Source organism: Hyla sarda, chromosome 6 (genome assembly GCF_029499605.1).
Source record: "Hyla sarda isolate aHylSar1 chromosome 6, aHylSar1.hap1, whole genome shotgun sequence".
NCBI classification, from domain to species: Eukaryota; Metazoa; Chordata; class Amphibia; order Anura; family Hylidae; genus Hyla; species Hyla sarda.
The window spans coordinates 24,017,611-24,043,264 of NC_079194.1; the positions used below are offsets into that span (position 1 = coordinate 24,017,611).

Consider the following 25,654-nt stretch of genomic DNA (forward strand, 5'->3'; position numbering starts at 1 on the left):
ACATAAATCAAAGGCATGTGACCTCTAAGGTCCTATACATAGGTATCCTATTTGAATTAAATATATAAATATACATTAGATTAGTTAGGAGTAGCCGTATTAGTCCAGTGATGCAAAAAGCAAAATCATCGGTAGTTGCAGTATCTTGTAATACCTTTTTTATTGGACTAACAAGATTATGTAGAGACAAGCTTTCGGGATTCCTCCCTTTATCAAGTCATAAGGCAGAAATGCTTATGACTTGATAAAGGGAGGAATCCCGAAAGCTTGTCTCTACATAATCTTGTTAGTCCAATAAAAATGGTATTACAAGATACTGCAACTACCGATGATTTTGCTTTTTAAATATACATTAGATATCAACATATTAAGAGGCGACTAGGGGTTAGCCCTTCAGGAGAGCCCATTATCATGGAGGGACTCTGGCTGAGGGGACTCCAGACAAAAGAGACAGGACATGTGCTGTACCGGGACACCACAAACCCCCTTACTTAAAATAAGTCGTCCTCGACGAAGGTCCCCAAAGACAGAGGGACGAAATGATAAAGTCCAAGACAGTCCTGGGCATAATTAAGAATGTCCTTAATCAGGCTGTAGATGAATAACAACAAGGAGTCCTTGTGCATTGGAAAATGTCCATACAAGCTCTAAAATCAATATAAACATGATTGTTGAGGATTGGATAACGAACAGGATAGTATAACCTTATCTAGAGATCCTTTTGATATCTACATTTCACTCTACTTTATTATGCACCTATTGCCTATGCATGAAATTTAATACCAAATAACATTTGACTGATATTTTATTATTATCTTTTCTTTTTGACTGAAAAATAGACTAATATATGACTAGAAGTATGTATAATGAATGACAGTACTGCCACTACATTAACAGATCTCACCATTTCTTTGTTTGTTGACATATACCAACTATTTATTATACCACATATTCATTACCTGAGTTATACACTTGTTTCGGATTGGCTTGCCTGAGGCTTTCTGACCAATGCCTTAGCTACTAGGGTCTATATGTATTACACTCTTACCCCTAGAACTCTGTCTAGATAACACTTACATACTGTTACCTTTCTGGATACGTGCATTTTATTGAGCTACAGGAGCATCTTCTGGCCAGGAAGAGCATCCTGAACACGTAGAGGACAAAAGAAACACATGTTAGTGCATAAACAGTTGTATGGAACTGGAATGTAGCATGTTACAGTCCCTAAGAAATATTTTTGTTGTTTTTGTGAGATATATTTTGGAATTATGTGTACTGAACTTTATTGGAAGGCACACTAATGAGAGTTATGAGATGTACTATGTGTACAATATATTGGATTAAGTCAGTCTTGGTATCTGAGAGGAAAGTTTCAGTAGGTGCTAGTGAGAGGTAGTAGTAATGTTACTCCCAGAGGTGCTGGAAGGGTACCTTAAAGTAACCACTATAACACATGAAGAAAATATGCATTTGGTGTACAGGAGTTGATACTTCTGTACAATAACACTGTACACAGTGTTGACATTGGATGTCATCAGACATTTTGTTTTACACATCATAACAGCACAACATGAAGATGTTTCAGGCACTTTTCACCTGATAGGAAGGTGTACACTTTTACACACAAAATATATTACTTTAGGAATATGTACATTAAACAGGCACACAAGGATCAACAGTCCACCTGTGTTATGAGTCCATATTTTAACACGGCTGTACCAAGGCCGGGCACACACTTACAAATCACCCTGAACTCGTCGTCCTCAGGCAGCTGTGGTAGGTTGCAGGTTCCCTCGGCGCTGATGGACAACTGCTGTAAGCGATCAGCCAAGCTGTTCGGGCGCCATCTTGATACTCTCCTCACGTGTAGCACTGTCTGTACTCCTTGCTTTCATCTCCAGACTGAAGAGGTCGCACTGTGGGGCTTCTTTTATGAGAGGCTTCCACAAAATGGCTGCCGGCCGGAAGGATGTCATCAGTGCAGCTCTGACTTCCGGTCCCCCGGCAAACATCAGCAGAAGATTAAAATTTCACCTCGGCATCGACACGTGTACTTGATGTCCACGCCCAGAGGTGGGTTGCGGAGCAGCGCGGGACATTTTCGCACGCTTTTCAGGTAAATCCTTAACCCCTTCTGGTACACGGTCATGAGGAAAGCAGCATGGCTTCGCTGCGGTTTTTGCACATTTTCACAGCAAAACAATCTTCGCCTCCCCCCTTACTTTTTCCTGCGCAACAGTCAAGCACAATCTCAATAGCAAAGTCCCGTACACTTTTATGCGCAATTATGATCGCAGCATGTGAAAATTTTGAACAGTCCATATAACACATTTCTTGATAGGGGGAGTACTATTGCTTGCAATAATGGTGGCTGAATAGTTCTAGGCACACACCCGTATCCTGTTCGTAAGATGCCAAAAGAGCATGTGGTGACTAGGTGGTGCAGGTAATAGTGTAGGGTATGTTGGTATTAACCCTATGTTGTTGTGACGCCAGGATGCTGTTTCCTTAGATTAATGGTCCTACCGTCAACCGACCCAGAAACGGTAGGGAGAAATAATTGAATGTCCACAGCAGATATTGATGAAAACCGGAATAAACTTTACTGCATATTTGGTAGCAAAACAGTCTTTGTATAGAGGACCGTAGTTCAGGTTCCTCACACATATGCTAGGACTTCTAAGTACAACGAGCTTTGATTTGCTAGCCACTGTGCTACTGGTTTGAAGATAATTGAGTTGCAGTAGTCACACTGGATTTTAATAGCTTTGAGCCGGGTAACTCACGGTTTAGTGGCTGCGGAAGATAAGGCTTCCGGTCTAACTTGAATTTATGATTTGTGCTGAGATGTGCTTTCTCTGATAATCCGGCAGAAAAAGAGAGAATTTAGGGGCAGCAGCCCCTTATATATTAAGGGGGAGGGACAAAGCTCATTGGTCAGCAGAACCTGTCAGTCCTGACCTCTGGAACTCTGGGTATATCACATGACCCAAAGGTCCTTAAACCATAGCATAACATAAATCAAAGGCACGTGACATCTAAGGTCCTATACATAGGTATCCTATATGAATTAAATATATAAATATACATTAGATATCAACATATTAAGAGGCGACTAGGGGTTAGCCCTTCAGGAGAGCCCATTATCATGGAGGGACTCTGGCTGAGGGCACTCCAGACAATAGGGACAGGACATTTCCTTTACCGGGACTCCACTGTGTACTGAAATGTAATAAAAAAATTAAAAAAATAAAACAGTTCCATCACCATGTCTATCACATGCCATGTAAACCATTTAATACATTTTGCGCACGTACATGTTACCACCACACAAATTAAAGGTGTAGAAAAATTGTTTACCTACATCACCTTTGATAAATTCCCTCCATAGTCTTTCCTTTATATTTGTCCTTCGACTATGATTGGTTTCTGGCTGTGAAGGTGTGAACACTCCCTTAAAGGGGTATTCTAATCTAATCTGGGCCATTCAAAGGATGGGAAACCTCCCGCAATCTCCTATATGTAGAGTTGCCACCTGGCCAGCATTTTACTGGCACAGCTGGTATTTTGGCCACCCTGCCGGTATTTTTATATTAAAAATACCGGCAATCCAATGGTCGGTATTTATACAACTAATCTTCTAACTCCCAGAATGTTGAACCATATACTCAGTGTTTGAACCCTGACATGAACCCTGACAAAGCTCGACCAATGTGGAGGGAGGGCTGCATTGGATTGTTTGTGTGGCTCTTTGCTTCATTCCTTTGTCGGCCGCATATCCTCTGTTACATGGGGAGATGGGAACAACAATTTTTAAACAAGTCAGAACAAAATGATCAGCATTTGCTGATTCATCGGCTGATCAGACTGGTCGGCCGATAATCTCTCCGTGTCATAGGGCCCTTATCTGTAATAGTTATAGTGCTGCCTCTTCCTTCAGGGTGACTGAACTCAGAGGCTCCATTTCTTAGATGTTGCCGGGCAACCACAATGCTCAAGCGCTTAACGTCATTAGTGTTGCCATGACAGCCCAGGCACTACAAGCTTTATTCACTGTTTGGCCAAGGAGACCAGAACACTATAGACATTGCTGGCCTGTGTTGCCTTAAAGAGGTTATCCAGGAATAGAAAAACAGAGCTAATTTCTTTCAAAAACAGCTCCACATCAGTCCCCAGGTTGTGTGTTGCATTACAACCTGGCTCCATTCACTTCAATGGAACTGAGCTGCAGAACCGCACCCAACCTGGAGACAAACGGGGAGCAGGTTTTGAAAGAAATTAGCCTGGATAACCCCTTTAAAAAGTACCTGTCACCAAATAAACATTTCTAAACTATGTTCCCTAACTACTCCTAACACTCCTCCCACCCAATTTTCAGAGCTTTAAAAAGCTGTGTGTCATACCTTTATTCTTGATCACATAGTGCAATCTCCCAGCAGGAGAAAGTGGGCGTTTCCCAACAGGCATGACATTACTGAAGCCTGCTGGGGGACCACTTCCGCCCTCACATGGTTGCAGTGCTGTGTTAAATAGAAAACCTCATGCTCTATGCATCTTTCAGTGAGGCTCTATGCATCTTTCAGTGAGGCTCTGTGCAGCTGTCAATCAAGCTCAGTGCAGAGAAACACTTCCTGAGTTTGGACTCCTGCCAAGCCGGGAGGAGACCAAACTCACTGTATTAATTGTGGCATGGAACAGAACAGAGCCACCTGGTGGCTGTTTTTTCTATTACATTTTAAACATTTATGTTGATAATTTTAAAAGCAAGTAAATGGGAAAGTGTCTGCAAATTACACAAGGAACACTATATTAAATGTTTTATTTGGTGCCAGGTACTCTTTAAACCTTCAGCAATGAGGAGGCTCTGGAGTTTGCAGAACATTCCACAGACAGCGGGCGCCGACAGAACAAGCTGGTGCTATGACGGCTCGGAAATGCGCAGTCTCCATAGATGCATTTCTGAACATATTCCGCAGGAAGAATAGGGGGGAGATTTATCATTGTGTGGCTGTGTACTGTACAGTCATTCCTCCTGTCTTATTTTTGCTGTGATTTTTTGGCTTACCAGCCCCAAATGTATCAATAAGTCTCACAGGCTTTGATAAATTTTGCACAAATGAAAAATCCCCTCAGAACTTCCTGTTGGATGTCACTTTTCTGAGGCAGACGTAGTATAAATTTGCCTTTTTTTGAACGTTTGTACACTCTTTTTGCTCCTTTCAAAAAGGGGCACATGAAAATATCTTCCACTGCAATGTCAATAATGATTCACTGAATTTCAGTTTTGAAGAAAGTATCTATTTTTGGAAGTGCGCAACATTTTTGCACAAAAACTGAGCAAAATTTGGCACCAAATTACAGTCAATAAAATGTCAGGATGGCAACGATAAATCTGCCCCTAGATGTCTATTCTTTCTGCAGATGCTGGAATCTGAAATATCTGCTGGGTTCCGGTGTGTGCACAGTGCAGCTGCAGCGAAATGTCCATATGGAGTTTTCTGTTCGAACATTCTGCCGTGTGAACACGGCCTTCAAGGGACACTGCCCTCAGAAACTCAATTCAGAGAGATTTTTCGATAGAATTCCTGGAAAAAAAATTGTAAATAGAATTCCTGGAAAAAAAAAATTAATAGAATTCCTGGAAAAAATGAATCACATGACTTGTAGTGAGAAAAAGGCAGGAAATAAACCGCCAAATATAAAACAACAATATTAATACACAACATTAAAATAAAAGAATAAACAAATAAAATAAAGGATAAAGATAAGGGAACAGTTTTTTTGTATCTGTTTGTAGTCTAAATGGTGCGAAGCTCCAAAAATGCTCTGTAAAACGTAATATTCGAATGCACAAAAGGAAAAAAATATATATATATATATATCTAGACAAAGAATAAGTCAGCCAGCACTTTAGTTGATACCAAACTATTATATGGACCTGGCCTACAGGTGCACGCTACTAGGCTAGATATACAGCAACAGAAGAATGCAGCAGCACACTGCCAGCACAAGGATATAGGTGAAACATGAACATGCAGATAAAACATGGAGAGCTATACAGCTATGGTGTAATAGATGCAAATGTGAAACTATGAAATAGTGAGGCACTTAGTTCGCAAATTTGTCTCCGCCGGCGGTCAAATAGCTTGGACCGTCCCACTGCGATAAGGTGGCCTCCGGCGGAGACAAATTTGCGAGCTAAGTGCCTCACTATTTCATAGTTTTCCATTTGCATCTATTACACCATAGCTGTATAGCTCTCCATGTTTTAACTGCATGTTCATGTTTCACCTATATCCTTGTGCTGGCAGTGTGCTGCTGTATTCTTCTGTTGCTGTATATTTATATCTATATATATAAAACTCAACGTGTGTGTGTGTGTATGTGTGTATGTGTGTATATATGTGTATGTGTGTGTGTTCCAGCATCACGTCCAAACGGCTGAAGATATTAACATGAAACTTGGCCACATGTTACTTATATGTCAACAACAAACATAGGATAGGTGATTTAACCCTTACCCACCCCGATTTGCCAGGGGCAGGGTTTATGTTTAAAGTCCCATACAAGTCAATGGGAAATATATGTTACAGATAACTTCCAAACGGCTGGAGATATTTCCATAATACTTGGTCACATGTTACTTATATGTCCACTTAAAATATAGGATAGTTAATTTAACCCTTAACTACCCCCATTTGTGAGGGTCAGGGCTTTTTGTTTAAAGTCCCATGCAAATCAATGGGAAATGTATGTTCCCCCATAACTTCCGTACAGCTGGAGATATTTCAATAATACCTGGTACACATATTACGGGTCGGGATAGGAGGCCGGGATAGGAGGCCGGGATAGGAGGCCGCGATAGGAGGACGCGATAGGAGGTCGCGATAGGAGGACGGGATAGGAGGTCGAGATATGAGGTTGCGATAGATGGACTGGATAGGAGGACGGGATAGGAGATTGGGATAGGTCAGGATAGGAGGTCGAGATAGGAGGTCGAGGTAGGAGCAGGGGATATGAGGATGGGATAGGAGGTCAGGATAGGAGGTTGGGATAGATGGATTGGATAGGAGGACGGGATAGGAGGTAGGGATTGGAGGTCGGGATAGGACGTCGAGGTAAGGATAGGAGGACGGGATAGGAGGTAGGGATAGGAGGTCAAGATAGGAGGTCGAGATAGGAGGTCAAAATAGGAGCAGGGGATAATAGGATGGGATAGGAGGTCAGGATAGGAGGTCGAGATAGGAGGTTGGGATAGATGGATTGGATAGGAGGACGGGATAGGAGGTAGGGATTGGAGGTCGGGATAGGAGGTCGAGATAAGGATAGGTTGACGGGATAGGAGGCCGAGATAGGAGGACGGGATAGGAGGACGGGATAGGAGGTCGGGATAGGAGGACGGGATAGGAGGTCGGGATAGGAGGTCGAGAGAGGAGGTCGAGAGAGGAGCAGGGGATAATAGGATGTGATAGGAGGTCAGGATAGGAGGTCGAGATAGGAGGTTGGGATAGATGGATTGGATAGGAGGACGGGATAGGAGGTCGGGATAGGAGGACGGGATAGGAGGTCGGGATAGGAGGACGGGATAGGAGGTCAAGATAGGAGGTCGAGATAGGAGGTCAAAATAGGAGGCCGAGATAGGAGGACGGGATAGGAGGTCGAGATAGGAGGTCGAGATAGGAGGTCGAGATAGGAGGTCGAGATAGGAGGTCGAGATAGGAGGTCGAGATAGGAGGACGGGATAGGAGGACGGGATAGTTGGTTGGGATATGACAACAATATATGAGGACGGGATATGAAGTAAAAAGCTTCCTCCTTTGTTTATTTTCCTCCCCAACAAGGATTAGGAAGGAAAAACCGGGCAATGCCGGGTACTCAGCTAGTGTATCTATCTATCTATCTATATATATATATATATTGTGATTGGTTGTGAGCATCCAATCACACAGTGTGAACACCTAATCTGTACTCATTTTGGAAGTAATACGATTGTTTTATATGCGTTTTTGCATGAAAATTTGTCCATATACTTGAAGAAATACTCCGTAAACCGCAAACAAAACGTATGTAAACAGGCTTCGGAGAATAAAAAAAAGATTCAAAATATAAAGGCCCATATTGCTTGGGAATACAATGAAAATTTTGAGCCTCAGAATACACAGTGTGAACACAGGCTGTCCGGGCATGCTGGGTAGTTTTGCAACAGCTGGAGGCACCCCGGTTGGGAAACAGTGCTTTATAAACTATGGGGAAGATCTATCAAAACCTGTGCAGAGGAAAAGTTGCCCAGTGGCCCATAGCAACCAATCAGATCGCTTCTTTCACTTTTACAAGGCCTCTGCAAAATGAAATTAGAAATCTTTTCCTTTGCACAGATTTTGATAAATATCCCCCTATATATAACCTGCGCACCTCCAGATGTTGCAAAACTGCAACTCCCAGCATGCCCGGACAGCCGGTGGCTGTCCGGGCATGCTGGGAGTTGTAGTTTTGCAACATCGGGAGGACGAGGTCCGCAGGTTGAAGACCACTGCACTATAATATACTGGATGTTGTACATTGTTTTCGTTTCAATAAAGCTGGATGAAAAAAAAAATTCGATCAACTTTATTGTCAACCCAAAAGAGAGACATAAGGCATTGTGGGCAGAGCCGAGGTGACAGGAAGGTGAGTGCCGGGTATAGATATATATAGTTGTGTCCCCGGGTTAACCCCTGCATGGCCAGGACTTCTGTGCTAGTAGGTTTAACCCACGAATTGCTGATACGTCTATGCTTGCCTATTTAACCCCTGCATTACCAGGACTTCTCTTATAACCTGCAGTAGAATACAGTGAGTGCAGAGCTGTGAGGATTGTATACAGGACAGGGCGAGCAGTGTGTCCAGTCTATGGCCTCATTCACACTTGTCTTGGTCAGTGTTTTGCAAATACTTGGCAACTTTTGATAAGGGAACAAACCCCTTAAATTAAAGCATATGAATAACAAATAACACACACACACACATATACATATATATATATATATATACACACACACATATATATATATATATATATACACACACACACACACATATATACACTTATATATATACACACACATATATATACACACACATATATATATATACACACACACACACACATATATATATATATATACACACACACACACATATACACTTATATATATACACACACATATATATACACACACATATATATATATATATACACACACACACACACACACAAATGGAACACAGCCCCCTATACACGGAACGGAGCCCCCCGTACACGGAAGTGCCCCCCGTACACGGAACGGTGCCCCCCGTACACGGAACGGTGCCCCCCGTACACGGAACGGAGCCCCCCGTACACGGAACGGAGCCCCCCGTACACGGAACGGAGCCCCCCGTACACAGAACGGAGCCCTCTATACACAGAACGGAGCCCTCTATACACAGAGCAGAGCCCCCTATACACAGAATGGAGCCTCCTGTACACAGAGCGAAGCCCCCTATACACAGCGTAGCCCCATATAGACAGAGCGGAGTCCCCTATACACACAGTGGAGCCTCCTATACACAGGACTGAGCCCCCTATACACAGAGCGGAGCCCCCTATACACAGAGCGGAGCCCCCTATACACAGAGCGAAGCCTCCTATACACTGAGCGGAGCCCCCTGTACACAGAGCGGAGCCCCCTATACACAGAGCGGAGCCCCCTATACACAGAGCGGAGCCCCCTGTACACAGAGCGGAGCCCCCTATACACAGAGCGGAGCCCCCTATACACAGAGCGGAGCCCCCTGTACACAGAGCGGAGCCCCCTATACACAGAGCGGAGCCCCCTATACACAGAGCGGAGCCCCCTATACACAGAGCGAAGCCTCCTATACACAGAGCGGAGCCCCCTGTACACAGAGCGGAGCCCCCTATACACCGAGCGAAGCCCCCTATACACAGAGCGGAGCCCCCTGTACACAGAGCGAAGCCCCCTATAAACAGAGCGGAGCCCCCTATATAAATTATTTCCCATGACTCTGTTCCTTTTGCAGAGAGAGAGGGAGGGGGTGGGGTGGAGTCTCATCACTGCACCTGGTCATCTATTCAGGCTGTTGATACTGAAGTTCACCCTGGTGATCTCATGAGAAGTGGCTTGAGGTCAGTTCACATTATGTGCAGTTTAGATCCTTTTTTCATATTCAAAATGTGGATTATGTGTTTTAAAACTTTTACTGCATTTTGGCTGTTTTTACTGCACTTTTCCAAAATCAGTGTAAAAAAAAAAATATTAAAAACATTTTTACTGTAGTTTGCAAGATTGCAGTAAAAAAAATAGCACCATTTTATAAAATATTCGTATGCCACCTGCTCAGGGGACACTCCCTCAGTGTCAGTGCGTCTCTCTATGGAGTCTTGGTACCTGGGAAATTTTGCCAAGCCAGACATCTTTTTAAAAGGAAAGGTTTAAAGGGGTACTCCGGTGCTTACACATCTTATCCGCTATCCTGATCGCGGGAGTCCCGCAGCTGTGGACCCCCGGGATCTTGCACGCGGTACCCCATTTGTAATCAGTGCCCGGAGCGTGTTCGCTCCGGGTCTGATTACGCTCGACCGCAGAGCCGGCGGCGTGTGACGTCACGCCCCCGCCCCCGTGTGACGTAACGCTCCGCCCCCCAATGCAAGCCTACGGGAGGGGGCATGATAGGTATGAATGAAGCTGTGCTGGAATAAAACATACGGCGCTGTAGGACTAGTGATGGTGAGGACTGTGCATGATATGGCGGGAAAAAAACTGAGGAGGAGAGACAATCGCTGCAGAAATAGATAAGTCCGGACACATTCAGTATGTTGCACGTTTATTGCTCATTGTTACTCATGTGATTTGTGGAAAAAATAAGTTACAAACATATAACAACCATAAACATGTATAAAATACTGCACACTAAATACATTCAAAGCAGTGGTCTCAAACTGTGGCCCTCCAGATGCTGCAAAACTTCAACTCCAAGCATGCCCGGACAGCCGTTGGCTGTCCGGGCATGCTGGAAGTTGAAGTTTTGCAACATCTGGAGGGCCACAGTTTGAGACCACTGATCTAAAGCCAAAAATACAATTTGATGTCAGGAGAAGTGTACCTCTTTATTTAGATTTATTCTTTTGATTTATTTTTTTTGTCAAATTGGCCTGAAATGATAGATATAGGTTATACTGCGCCTCACTGTGTACACTCAGGTAAAAATTCAGGAATGTAGGTATAAATTAAGTCACTGCCCTAGACCACCAGGGATGTTGGTGTCAAGTCACTGTCCTTGACCACCAGGGATGTAGGTATAAGACAAGTCACTGTCCTAGACCACCAGGGATGTAGGTATAAGACAAGTCACTGTCCTAGACCACCAGGGATGTAGGTATAAATCAAGTCACTGCCCTAGACCCCCAGGGATGTAGGTATCAATTCACTGTCTTAGACCACCAGGGATGTAGGTATAAGACAAGTCACTGCCCTAGACCACCAGGGATGTAGGTATAAGTCAAGTCACTGTCCTAGACCACCAGGGATGTTAGTATAAATCAAGTCACTACTCTAGACCACCAGGGATGTAGGTATACGTCAATTCACTGCTCTAGACCACCAGGGATGTACCAGTGGTAGTATTTGCAACTGGGTCTTGGTGGAACTAAAAGGATGGCACTGTTATACAGTAAATGGGTAGAGGACCCCTTGTACAGTACATAAAAAAGCTACTTAAAAGCTTCATAGCCATAAAAGCTTAAGTTCTCAGCATCTCCTACTGATTATATAACACACAAAGCTGGTGAAATGTCTCTGCAGATAGTTATGGCTTCTCATCGGGATCTGCCGTCTGCCGTCTGCATCTGTGCAGAACAAAAACACAACCAGCGAGGGAAATGATGTAAAGGCTCCAAACCACCACAACCTGTTTAATGTCACCTGTAAAATAAAGTAAAAACATCAAGTGACATCAGTATAAAGTATACATGAGGGCTGCGTGATGTAGGGGAAATGTGCGATTGTGATTATAGGTAAATATTGTGATATAATAGACAAACTGTGAAATCCCACAATTTATTTCTATTTACTAATTTCACATTCTCCCCCATTTTGTTTCAATCCCCCAATGTCACATCCCCCGTCACCTCTCCCCCCTTGTCACCTCCCCCCATTTTCACATCCTCCCCCCTTTGTCACATCCTCCCCCCTTGTCACATCCTCCCCCATTTGTCACATCCTCCCCCCTTTGTCACATCCTCCCCCCTTGTCACATCCTCCCCCCTTGTCACATCCTCCCCCCTTGTCACATCCTCCCCCATTTGTCACATCCTCCCCCCTTGTCACATCCTCCCCCCTTTGTCACATCTCCTCCCCCTTTGTCACACCTCCCCCTTTGTCACACCTCCCCCTTTGTCACACCTCCCCCTTTGTCACACCTCCCCCTTTGTCACACCTCCCCCTTTGTCACACCTCCCCCTTTGTCACACCTCCCCCTCTTGTCACACCTCCCCCTCTTGTCACACCTCCCCCTTTGTCACACCTCCCCCTTTGTCACACCTCCCCCTTTGTCACACCTCCCCCTTTGTCACACCTCCCCCCCTTGTCACATCTTCCCCCCTTGTCACACCTCCCCCCCTTGTCACATCTCCCCCCCTTGTCACACCTCCCCCCCTTGTCACATCTCTTAAAACCTGATGCTCAACTTGGCCCATTCCCCGGTTGATCTACCACAGACCCCGTTCTCCTCCGTGCAGACTGATCTCTTATGAGACCTACAGGACCTTCCTGCTTAGTCAGTCACTGTGGCCATTGATTGGCTGATCGGGAAAGGTCCTAGAACCAGCTGGTTGTTGGGAGCACAAAGAAGACGCTGGGACCACATGGGGAGAACGGAATCTGCGTCAGACCTACACAGACCGGGGCTAGGGGAGCATCAGTTTTTTTTTATGTTTCCCTTGCGCCTATATTATTACTTCGGACAGTGTTTCCCAACCAGGATGCCTCCAGCTGTTGCAAAACTACAACTTGTTGTTTTGGAACAGCTGGATGCACCTTGGTTGGGAAACACTGAGTTAGCATTTGAATTTTGGCGGCAGCCCAGCCCCAGACCTGCGTGCATGATAGGGTGCCGGGCCGCCACAGGCAATCGCAAATTTTCCCCAAAATGTTGTCCTAGTACAAATTAATATTTTAGTCTTTATCTCAATGAGGTGGCACCACCCAAAAAAAAAATGGGCCATATAGCGGTAGTCATACCCCATACATCTCTGTAAGGCCCATTTGTGGCTCATTCATCTGAATTGTGATCTACTGAGGTGCAGATTTTTTTTAAATCCCAGAAACAAGTGCATAGTATTTCTATGAATATATATATATATTTTAACAATGTATTCATGTGCATATCATATAGAAACACAATACATGGGCAGGACAACAATATTATTTTTGCGGTTATACAACTGCTTACATTTATTTTATTAATTTTTAAAAAGAGACCTAAATACTTTAAAATAATAATAATAATTTAAAAAAAACATCAGTTACTTAACTCGGATACCATGTTCAGGCTCCTGGGGGCATCTGATCTTCCTTTTGGATTGGTCCTTACTTGACCTTCGCAGCCAATCAGTGGCCTTGATATTCATAGACTCTATTCAGGGCATCAGTGATGAAAGCCACTATGTCCCAGGCCACTCATTGGTTATGGCGATCAGTAGGATGACCACGCTAAAAGGAGGGCCAGGGTGCTGCTGCCGCCATTACTGACCTCCACTGCTGCCATTACTAACCTCTGCTGCTGCCATTACTAACCTCCACTGCTGCCATTACTAACCTCCACTGCTGCCATTACTAACCTCCACTGCTGCCATTACTAACCTCCACTGCTGCCATTACTAACCACCACTGCTGCCATTACTAACCTCCACTGCTGCCATTACTAACCTCTGCTGCTGCCATTACTAACCTCCACTGCTGCCATTACTAAACCCTACTGCCGCCATTACTAACCTCCACTGCTGCCATTACTAAACCCTACTGCCGCCATTACTGACCACCGCTGTTGCCATTACTAACCTCCGCTGCTGTCATTACTAACCTCCGCTGCTGCCATTACTAACCTCCGCTGCTGCCATTACTAACCTCCGCTGCTGTCATTACTATCCTCCGCTGCTGTCATTACTAACCTCCGCTGCTGCCATTACTAACCTCTGCTGCTGCCATTACTAACCTCCGCTGCTGCCATTACTAACCTCTACTGCTGCCATTACTATCCTCTACTGCTGTCATTACTAACCTCCGCTGCTGTCATTACTAACCTCCGCTGCTGCCATTACTAACCTCTGCTGCTGCCATTACTAACCTCTGCTGCTGCCATTACTAACCTCTACTGCTGCCATTACTATCCTCTACTGCTGTCATTACTAACCTCCGCTGCTGTCATTACTAACCTCCGCTGCTGTCATTACTAACCTCCGCTGCTGCCATTACTAACCTCTGCTGCTGCCATTACTAACCTCTACTGCTGCCATTACTATCCTCTACTGCTGTCATTACTAACCTCCGCTGCTGTCATTACTATCCTCCGCTGCTGTCATTACTAACCTCCGCTGCTGCCATTACTAACCTCTGCTGCTGCCATTACTAACCTCCGCTGCTGTCATTACTAACCTCCGCTGCTGTCATTACTAACCTCCGCTGCTGTCATTACTAACCTCCGCTGCTGCCATTACTAACCTCTGCTGCTGCCATTACTAACCTCTACTGCTGCCATTACTATCCTCTACTGCTGTCATTACTAACCTCCGCTGCTGTCATTACTAACCTCCGCTGCTGTCATTACTAACCTCCGCTGCTGCCATTACTAACCTCCGCTGCTGCCATTACTAACCTCTATTGCTGCTGCCATTACTAACCTCTATTGCTGCTGCCATTACTAACCTCTGCTGCTGCCATTACTATCCCCTGCTGCTGCCATTACTATCCCCTGCTGCTGTCATTACTATCCTCTGCTGCTGCCATTACTATCCCCTGCTGCTGTCATTACTATCCTCTGCTGCTGCCATTACTATCCCCTGCTGCTGCCATTACTATCCCCTGCTGCTGCCATTACTATCCCCTGCTGCTGCCATTACTAACCTCTGCTGCTGCCATTACTGTCCTCTGCTGCTGCCATTACTGCCCCCTGCTGCTGCCATTACTATCCCCTGCTGCTGCCATTACTATCCCCTGCTGCTGCCATTACTATCCCCTGCTGCTGCCATTACTATCCCCTGCTGCTGCCATTACTATCCCCTGCTGCTGCCATTACTAACCTCTACTGCTGCCATTACTAACCTCTACTGCTGCCATTACTAACCTCTACTGCTGCCATTACTAACCTCTACTGCTGCCATTACTATCCTCTACTGCTGCCATTACTATCCTCTACTGCTGCCATTACTATCCTCTACTGCTGCCATTACTATCCTCTACTGCTGCCATTACTATCCTCTACTGCTGCCATTACTATCCTCTACTGCTGCCATTACTATCCTCTACTGCTGCCATTACTATCCTCTACTGCTGCCATTACTATCCTCTACTGCTGCCATTACTATCCTCTACTGCTGTCATTACTAACCTCCCCCACCTCCCTCGAGCAGCTGCCTTAGCTGCCTAATGGTAGCGCCGACTCTCCTTGGGAACACCTCTCTGACTCTTTGCACCAGAGAATCCAAGCGCTTTTCTATTAAATGGAAGCACAGACAGATATAAGAAAGGCGCCATGTGTCTCCTCGTCCTAACAGCGTCAGTGGCTTTGGATGTGAGCTGACAGATTCCCTTCAGTATCTATTAAATAGAAAATATTTGGGCCTCACATGAATGTCGCACCACGTATTCTCTGTGTACAGGAGAAGGTTATTGTGGTTTTTTTTGTTAGAACTCTCTGAAATTGAAACATTTTTGTAGGACTTTTCATTTTGACGTCTTTTTTGTTACCAGGACGCCTCTAGCCATTGCAAAACTACAACTCCCAGCATGCCCGGACAGCCAACGGCTGTCCGGGCATGCTGAGAGTTGTAGTTTTGCAACACCCGGACGCACCCTTGTTGGTAAAAACTTTGTTATTGTAAAAGACAGTAGAATTTACGCAGCCGGGGTCCTCACCTTTCCACTCCCTTACATCCAGTGTTGTGGTGCAGCAACTGTACATAGTTGTTAGGCTTGGTGGCCCCCGTATAATGCAGCAGCTGTATTCCCCAGCATCCTCTGCTCCGATCCCAGTCACATTCAGGGTAGCATCTCTGCGCGAGAACCAGTCCTCATACATTGCAGTCCTATGTAAATACGCTGCCCCCTGATTGTTAGAGGTGTTGCCTACATTTTGGTTATGCACCACAATATCCTCTGCTCCACCAGTCGTCTTTTTCCAAACCACGGAGAGGTTATCCGTAGACGTTCCGTGCCAGATGCGACAAGACAGGACAGCGGTGCCCCCGACATCGGTGGTAACATGTTGCTTTGATGGGCAAATTTGGATTTCTGGGTTTTAAAAACAAAAAATTGGTCTTTAGATAAAAAAATAAAAAAAAAAAGAGAAAAAGTGCTACAAAATCTTCTTAACTTTCTATGGATTTCTCTACATTAACCCCTTAAAGGGATAGTTTAGTGGATTTATATATATATATATATATATATCTCAACTGGAGCCAGGAAGTTAAACAGATTTGTAAATGACTTCTATTTCAAAATCTTTTTCCTTCCAGTACTTATCAGCTGCTGTATGCTCCACAGGAAGTTGTGTAGTTCTTTCCAGTCTGACTACAGTGCTCTCTGCTGACACCTCTGTCTGTGTCAGGAACTGTCCAGAGTAGGAGCAAATCCCCATAGCAATCCTCTCCTGCTCTGGACAGTTCCTGACATGGACAGAGGTGGCAGCACAGAGCACTGTGGTCAGACTGGAAAGAAGTACGCAACTTCCTGTGGAGCATACAGCAGCTGATAAGTATTGGAAGGATTAAGATTTTTAAATAGAAGTAATTTACAAATCTGTATAACTTTCTGGTACCAGTTGATTTTAAAAATAAAAAATTAAAATTGTTTTCCAAACCGAGGTGTACCCCTTTATGGATGCAGGAATTTTTCATTTTTACATTTCCGTTTTTTCCCTCTAATCTCCATAACGCTTAAAATTTTCCCCTTATAGACCAATGTGAGTAATGATATCTTTGTAATGATATCACTCATTTTACCGCAAAATCTACGGTGAAACAAAAAATAATAATAATTTGTCAGGCAAACTTGAAATTGAACAAAATGCCATTTTGCAGCTTTTGGGGGCTTCCCTTTCTATGCAGTGCACTTAAATGATACCGTATCTTTATTCTGTAGGTCAAATGCTGGGGAAGTGGAATAACCCTTTAAATCCCAGCCCTAGAGATTTTAGGATTTCTTGAGGACTGAGACGCCCCCCCCCCCCATTGTTTATAACTTCTATGCTTTAGCTGCTAGACACATGACCAAATTATTGGCCAAAAATTGTGCTATCTGGCATTTTTTCAAATTGGAAATATGCGCTAAAACTATTTGAGGTGTGCCTTACAGTAGGGGGTGGGGTTTATGCGCAAATACGGCAGTGGGATTGCAAGACTGTACTGCTATACAATGAATCAAGTAGAAATCATAGCCCAGCGTAAACAGCAAAAGTCCAGAATTGCGGATTTTTTGTCACTTCCCATCAAAACAAAAATGGTACCAATAAAAACCAAAGACCACGGCGCAAAAAAAGTTGTAGGGGTCAGAAGATGACAATTTTAAGTATATTCATTTTGTTACAAAAAGTTATAATTATAATTAAAAGTTATAAGTACAAAAATAAAACAAAAGCTGTATAAATTGGGTGTCCTTTAGGGATGTCCCGATACCATTTTTTTAAGACCGAGTACCGATACTTTAATTCTAGTACTCGCCGATACCAAGTACGAGTACTTATATTTTATAGGGAATCTGACAGCAGGGTGACCCGGTTTCTGGCGCTGTTTACCGTATGATATGTGGGTCCTTGTTGTGTACAATGGAGGCGGCTGCTGTAGTATGAGCCAAGATTTCTCTCTTCTCCATTGGACAGAACAGGGAATTTGCATTATGGGCGAGACTGATGACCACCTGGTGAGCAGCGATAGAAACCGGGTCACCTGACCTATATACCTATACATTAAAGTTAGTGCAGGTGACTCTGCTGTAAGATTGCCTTTAATAGTAGGTAGTATCCCCCTGCAGACATTAGCAGCAGCCCCCCGGCAATCATTAGTAGCAGCCCCCCTGTAGACAGCAGCCCCCCTGTAGACATAAGTAGCAGCCCCCCTGTAGACCACAGCCCCCCTTTAGACAGTGGGCCCCCATTTAAACAGCAGCAGCAGCCCCCCCCCCTTTAGACAGCAGCAGGGCCCCCCTTTAGAAAGCAGCAGCCCCCCCCCCCCTCCTTGCTGGAAGCTCACCTCCTCTGTCAGGTGCTGGTGCTGCCGCTCTGCTGCCCCGTTCTCCGGTCCGCATCGTGTCGTCCTATGGAGGAGCATCTGACATATACTTCACTCTACTTCCTCCGTAGCGTTACGCTGGGCGCAGGGGAGGAGGCGGAGTGACGTGTGTGTCACATGCTTCTCCATGGAAGACTATGATACGGACGGGAGGATAGAAGAACAGGGCAGCAGAGCGGCAGCAGGTATCGGGCATGGTATCGGGGACATTATACGAGTCCCCGATACCATGCAAATGGCTAGTATCGGCCCCGATACCAGTATCGGTATCGGGACATCCCTAGTATCCTTGTAATCGTATGGACCCACAGAATAAACATAAAGCGTTACTTTTACCAAAAAGTGCACTGCGTAGAAACGGAAGCCCCTGTAAGTTGCAAAATGTGTTTTATTTTTTAATTTTTTTTATTTTGCCCCACAAATAATTTTTCTTTGTTTTACCATACATTTTTTGGTAAAATGAGTGATGTCATTACAAAGTGCAATTGGTGACGTAAAAAAAAAAAAAAAAAAAAAACGAGCCCTCCTATTGGTCTGAAGTGGGAAATAAAATGCATTATGGCTTTAGAAGGCAAGGAGGCAACTGGCTCCAGAAAGTTAAACAGATTTGTAAATGACTTCTATTAAAAAAAAATCTTAATCCTTCCAATAATTATCAGCTACTGAAGTTGAGTTGTTCTTTTCTGTTTGGCAACATTGCTCTCTGCTGACATCTCTGCTTGTCTCGGGAACTGCACAGAGTAGAAGAGGTTTGTTATGGGGATTTGCTTCTACTCTGGACAGTTCCTGAGACAGGTGTCATCAGAGAGCACTTAGAAAAGAACAACTCAACTTCAGCAGCGCATAGGTACTGAAAGGATTAAGATTTTTTTAATAGAAGTAATTTACAAATCTTTTTAACTCTCTGGAGGCAGTTGATACATAAAAAAATATTTTTTTTCCTGGATAATCCCTCTAAAGGGGTTCTCCGGTGAAAACCTTTTTTCTTTTAAATCAACTGGTGGTAGAAAGTTAAGCATATTTGTAAATTAATGCTTGTAGTAAGAAACAGCGTTCGGCACAGCCAACCATGCAGCCTGATCTTCGCTCTTGATGGAACAGGTGTGTATGTATGTCGCTGCTTGTGGGGTGCTCAGCCAGGACAGAGTCATGAATCAAACATTTGAGAGAGCATAGAAAATAAGCGGCACTCACCACAGACAGCTAGCGACAACTTCTTTATTTCTTAGGCGTGCAGTGAAACATGCAGGTGCAGGGAGACAAGGACGCCGGGGAATCCGGCTGACTGGTCACAGCCGTATCGTGCTTCCGCACTTTGTAAATTACTTCTATTAAAAAAATCTTAAATCCTTCCAGTACCTATTAGCTGCTGAATGCTACAGAGGAAATTCCTTTCTTTTTGGAACACTGATGACATCACGAACACAGTGCTCTCTGCTGACATCTCTGTCCATTTTAGTAACCATGCATAGCAGATGTATGCGAAGGGCAGCATGGTGGCTCAGTGGTTAGCACTGCTGCCTTGCAGTGCTGGGGACTTGGGTTCAAATCCCACTAAGGACAACAATAAATAAAGTGTTATTATTATTATAATAACGCCAGCAGAGAGAACTGTGCTCGTGATGTCATCAGAGAGCATTCCAAAAAGAAAAGAATTTCCTCTGTAGTATTCAATATAAAAAAAAATTGATGTGCTGGACAAAGAAGGTGTTACCTTCGAAACGTTGCATGGACTTATACACCTGCTGGTGTAGGAGATGGCCGTATACAGGTTATACAACTAAAGAAAACCTGATGAGCTGATATATAGCTCCTGCTGGACACTGCTGATCCATTACTTTTGTGCACATGGGTGAATATTCTAATGTTGAAAATTGTATATTTTCTGAATATATATATATATAAAGAAAACTTAAGCAGCAATTGAAACGTGTGTTACACCCTTTTTTTCTATTGGATGCATTTTTACTGAGTACAGAGCACTCAGCTGACCACGTTTACCCCATGCACAGTGAGCCCCCACACTTATGACTGTAAGACTCTGTAGTATTCAGCAGCTAATAAGTACTGGAAGGATTAAGATTTTTTTTTAATAGAAGTAATTTACAAATATGTTTAACTTTCTGCCACCAGTTGATTTGAAAAGAAAAAAGGTTTTCACCGGAGTACCCCTTTAAGATGCACCTGTCAATTAAAAATAAATAAATAAATAAATAACTGGGGACATAAAAAATAATTTTTTTTTTTAGAGGTCGGGGTCTGAGTGTTTGGAAATGGTCGGAAGAGTAGTGAGCAGCCGTGCAATTCTCTCCGGCCTCATAGACTTTCATTATGAGTCTGTCCAGGTCACATGACACACAAACAGGGCGATTACTACATATCAAATGTTTTTTCTTTAAGGACAGTGCCCATTTAAATGTTCAGATGGGGTCTGTATCACTTACCTCCTGCAGCACAGTGTGCCATAAGGATAGCGGACAGGCCGCAGCAGCAGAACGCTATCATGGTAGATGTAGTCCGCATGTCACTCTCAGCTGCCGGTCTTGTAAAGAGATGGGGTTTAAACTAATTGTCAGGGATTTAAAGGAAACCAAAATAATTTTCACTTTCATTTACAACACTTAACTAAAAGTGAAACAGCCAGCATGTTTTTACATAGTAATTTCAGTAACAGTGCAACCTATCTCCGAGGTAATAGAAGAAAAACAAAGCTTGGAATACCCCTTTCAGTTTTTTAGGAAGGATAGAGTTTTGTTACGACAGTTCTTAAAGGGGTTATCCAGGAAAAAACTTATATATATATATATATATATATATATATCAACTGGCTCCAGAAAGTTAAACAGATTTGTAAATTACTTCTATTACAAAATCTTAATCCTTTCAGTACTTATGAGCTGCTGAAGTTGAGTTGTTCTTTTCTGTCTAAGTGCTCTCTGATGACACCTGTCTCGAGAACTGTCCAGAGTAGAAGCAAATCCCCATAGCAAACCTCTTCTACTCTGTGCAGTTCCCGAGACGAGCAGAGATGTCAGCAGAGAGCACTGTTGCCAGACAGAAAAGAACAACTCATCTTTAGCAGCTGATAACTGCTGGAAGGATTAAGATTTTTAAATAGAAGTAATTTATAAATCTGTTTAACTGTCTGGAGCCAGTTGTTATAAAAAATGTTTTTTTTTTTTCCTGGAATACCCCTTTAATCCAGTGTTACCCAACCAGGGTGCCCTCAGCTGTTGCAAAACTACAACTCCCAGCATGCCCGGACAGCCAAAGGCTGTCCGGGCAAGCTAGGAGTTGTAGATTTTGCAACAGCAGGAGGCTCCCTGGTTGGGTAACACTGGATTAAGAATATGTATCTCCTCTGTGACAGTTTGTATACATGTATTGCATTGTGTATAATCCGGTACAATGTAATCAGGGAAGAATCTAGACTTTCACGACCGACAACATAGATGCCTCCAGCACCGGAATTGTCTGTTATCAGTTTCACTTTCTGTTTGTTTCACGTGACTAAAAGTGAAACATCCAGCATGGAATTAGTTAATGCTGCCAGTAATAGTCCAACTCAGAGGAAAAATGATCACTATCACCCAGTTATACACTGCTCAAAAAATAAAGGGAACACTTAAAGGGGTACTCCGCTACCCTGTGTCAGAAGCTCCGCTCCCCAGGCATCCGGAAGTTTATTGTTCCGGACGCTGTGTGCGGGCTTCCGTGTTCAGGGCCGCCCCTCGTGACGTCACGCCCGCCCCCTTCGTGACGTCACGCCCGCCCCCTCAGCGAAAGTCTATGGGAAGGGGGCGCGATGGCCGTCAAGCCCCCTTCCCATACACTTTCGTTGAGGGGGCGGGCGTGACGTCACGAAGGGGGTGGGCGTGACGTCACGAGGGGCGGCCCTGAACACGGAAGCCCGCACACAGCGTCCGGAACAATAAACTTCCGGAAGCTGGGGAGCGGAGCTTCCGACACAGGGCAGCGGAGTACCCCTTTAAACAACACAATGTAACTTCAAGTCAATGACACTTCTGTGAAATCCCACTGTCCACTCAGGAAGAACACTGATTGAGAATCAATTTCACATGCTGTTGTGCAAATGGAACAGACAACAGGTGGAAATTATAGGCAATTATCAAGACACCCCCAATAAAGGAGTGGTTCTGCAGGTGGTGACCACAGACCACTTATCCGTTCCTATGCTTCTTGGCTGATGTTTTGGTCACTTTTGAATGCTGGCGGTGCTTTCACTCTAGTGGTAGCATGAGACGGAGTCTACAACCCACACAAGTGGCTCAGGTAGTGCAGCTCATCCAGGATGACATCAATGCGAGCTGTGGCAAGAAGGTTTGCTGTCTGTCAGCGTAGTGTCCAGAGCATGGAGGAGCTACCAGGAGACAGGGCAGTACATCAGGAGACGTGGAGGAGGCCTTAGGAGGGCAACAACCCAGCAGAAGGACTGTTACCAGGAGGAGGAGAACTGAGCCCTGCAAAATGACCTCCAGCAGCCACAAATGTGCATTTGTCCACTCAAAGGTCTGAAACAGACTCCCTTAGGGTGGTATGAGGGCCCGACGTCCACAGGTGGGGGTTGTGCTTACAGTCCAAGACTGTGCAGGGCGTTTGGCATTTACCAGAGAACACCAAGATTGGCAAATTCGCCACTGGCGCCCTGTGCTCTTCACAGATGAAAGCAGGTTCACACTGAGCACATGTGATAGACATGAGTCTGGAGACGCCGTGGAGAATGTTCTTCTGCCTTCAACATCTTCCAGCATGACCGGTTTGGCGGTGGGTCAGTAATGGTGTGAGGTGGCATTTCTTTTGGGGGCCACACAGCCCTCTATGTGCTTGCCAGAGGTAGCCTGACTGCCATTAGGCACTGAGATGAGATCCTCAGACCCCTTGTGAGACCATATGCTGGTGCGGTTGGTCCTGGGTTCCTCCTAATACAAGACAATGCTAGACCTCATGTGGCTGGAGTGTGTCAGCAGTTCCTGCAAGAGGAAGGCATTGATGCTATGGACTGGCCGCCCGTTCCCCAGACCTGAATCCGATTGAGGACATCTGGGACGTCTCGCTCCATCCACCACAGACTGTCCAGGAGTTGGCGGATGCTTTAGTCCAGGTCTGGGAGGACATCCCTCAGGAGACCATCCCCCACCTCATCAGGATCATGCCCAGGCATTGTAGGGAGGTCATATGGGCACGTGGAGGCCACACACACTACTGAGCCTCATTGGGACTTGTATTAAGGACATTACATAAAGTAGGATCAAACTGTAGTGAGGTTTTCCACTGTGATTTTGAGTGTGACTCCATATCCAGACCTCCATGGGTTAATACATTTGATTTCCATTGATAATTTTTGGGTGATTTTGTTGTCACATTCAACTATATAAAGACGAAAGTATTTCATACGATTAGTTCATTCATTCAGATCTAGGATGTGTTATCTTAGTGTTCCCTTTAGTTTTTTGAGCAGTGTATAAGAGCTCTAGATTGACAGTTTTTCCCAACCAGGGTGCCTCCAACTGTTGTAAAACTACAACTCCACAAGGCATGCTGGGAGTTGTAGTTTTGCAACAGCAGGAGGCCCTCTGGTTGGGAAATACTGGACTAGGAAACTAGGACTTTGCGTAAAATCACATTGGAACAGGAGACCCCTTTCTCTGATGCCCCTAAAGGCTGTTACAGGATATATACATATATATATTAGGGCTGCATGAAATGGGAAAAATGTGCGATTGCGATTATGGATGTATATATTGCGATTTCAATATGTGATATAATAAACTATTAGTGAAATACCCCCATTTCTTGTCCAATACCCTTATTTCATATAACCCCCCCCAATTTCATGTTTAGTGATTAAACATAAAATGGAGGGGATTTGATATGAATTGAGGAGAAATGAGCTTTAAAGTGTTCTCCGGTGCTCCAGAAAATGTTCAGAATGCTCAGAGCCGGAGGCGGTGATCTTGACATCACGGCCACGCCCCCTTTTGACTTCACACCACGCCCCTCCATGTTTATGGGAGAGGGTGTGTTTGCCATCATGCCCCCTCCCATAGATATGAATAGAGGGGGTGTGGTGTGACATCAAGAGGGGGTGTGGCCGTGACGTCACAACCACTACTGCCGGAACACAGCATTTGATTAGAACACCAGGTGCTGCAGGAGATCGCGGGGGTCCCGCTGGCAGCGGGACCCCCGCGATCTCCTGCAGCACCTGGTGTTCTAATCAAATGCTGGGTTTCCAAGGAATAGGGGATGTTCAGGCCACTGTTGGGGCAACTGTAGTATGTTGATTATGTTGCCCCGAAGACACCGAATTATATAATGTATGAAAGTTCCTGCCTGTACTATATCAGGACATGATTAAGGTCACCCCCTGCCTTCGGCTGTGAAGATCTGGCTGCCAGCAAATGGATGTCATTAAATTTTAAAGTCGCATCGACTGTGTAACTTCTGCGGAAAGAGCAACAGAACGGCCCTGTGAGCGGCGTATGAAAGTCCTGAGGGGATTGGATCTGCTTTAAATAATACATATTCGGCCCAATTCAGTTTAGAGGAGCACTCCGGACTTTTTTTATTTTTTTACTTATATAATGTAGAATCGGCTATTATTAGAGAATAGTGTAGAGGTTCTATTTGCCTTATGCTTGCATTTTAAAGCTGATGTGGTAGTCGTGAGTTTTCATACAGAATAATGTTACGGTACAGGAAAAACAAAGAAAAAAAATCTTATTCCATAGAGATACCAGCAACTGTATACAGATAGAGCTGGAGGGAAGGTGGATAACTACTATATATCCTGATCCTATATAGATAGAAGCAGTATACAGGTAGAGCTGGAGGGGAGGTGTATAACTACTTTATATCCTAATCCTATATAGATAGAGCTGGAGGGGAGGTGTATAACTACTATGCATCCTAATTCCATAGAGAGAGCAGCAGTATACAGATAGAGCTGGAGGGGAGGTGTAAAACTACTATATATCCTGATTCATAGAGATAGCAGCACTATACAGATAAAGCTGGAGGGGAGAGGTATAACTACGCTAAATCTGTTTAACTTTCTGGAACCAGTTGATTAGGAAAAAAATGTTTTCC

At 44.4% G+C, this 25,654-nt stretch overlaps 3 protein-coding genes across 4 annotated transcripts in view; 1 reads left to right on the plus strand and 2 right to left on the minus strand.

Annotated features, from left to right (window-relative positions):
* Window positions 1–1,103, minus strand: part of LMX1A (LIM homeobox transcription factor 1 alpha) — a 163,021-nt gene extending 161,918 nt beyond the window's left edge. The window contains exon 1 of the mRNA XM_056523329.1: window positions 1,088–1,103. The gene's annotated coding sequence lies outside the window, so the exon portion shown is untranslated. The remainder of the gene's footprint in view (window positions 1–1,087) is intronic.
* Window positions 1,104–8,623: 7,520 nt separating this feature from the next.
* The window catches only part of AGL (amylo-alpha-1, 6-glucosidase, 4-alpha-glucanotransferase), a gene marked incomplete at its 3' end in the record, with an annotated part of 112,581 nt that continues 95,550 nt past the window's right edge, over window positions 8,624–25,654 (plus strand). Inside the window, 1 exon segment of the mRNA XM_056523312.1 lies at window positions 8,624–8,670.
* LOC130275413 (CD276 antigen-like) overlaps window positions 11,103–25,654 on the minus strand; it is a 30,642-nt gene continuing 16,090 nt past the window's right edge. For both annotated transcript variants that reach the window (XM_056523338.1, XM_056523337.1), the window contains 3 exons: window positions 20,989–21,109; window positions 16,176–16,550; window positions 11,103–11,966 (listed from right to left, as the gene is read on the minus strand). In XM_056523338.1, the coding sequence (XP_056379313.1) occupies window positions 11,851–11,966; window positions 16,176–16,550; window positions 20,989–21,067 (570 nt within the window). In that variant the 5' untranslated portion in view covers window positions 21,068–21,109 and the 3' untranslated portion in view covers window positions 11,103–11,850. The remainder of the gene's footprint in view (window positions 11,967–16,175; window positions 16,551–20,988; window positions 21,110–25,654) is intronic.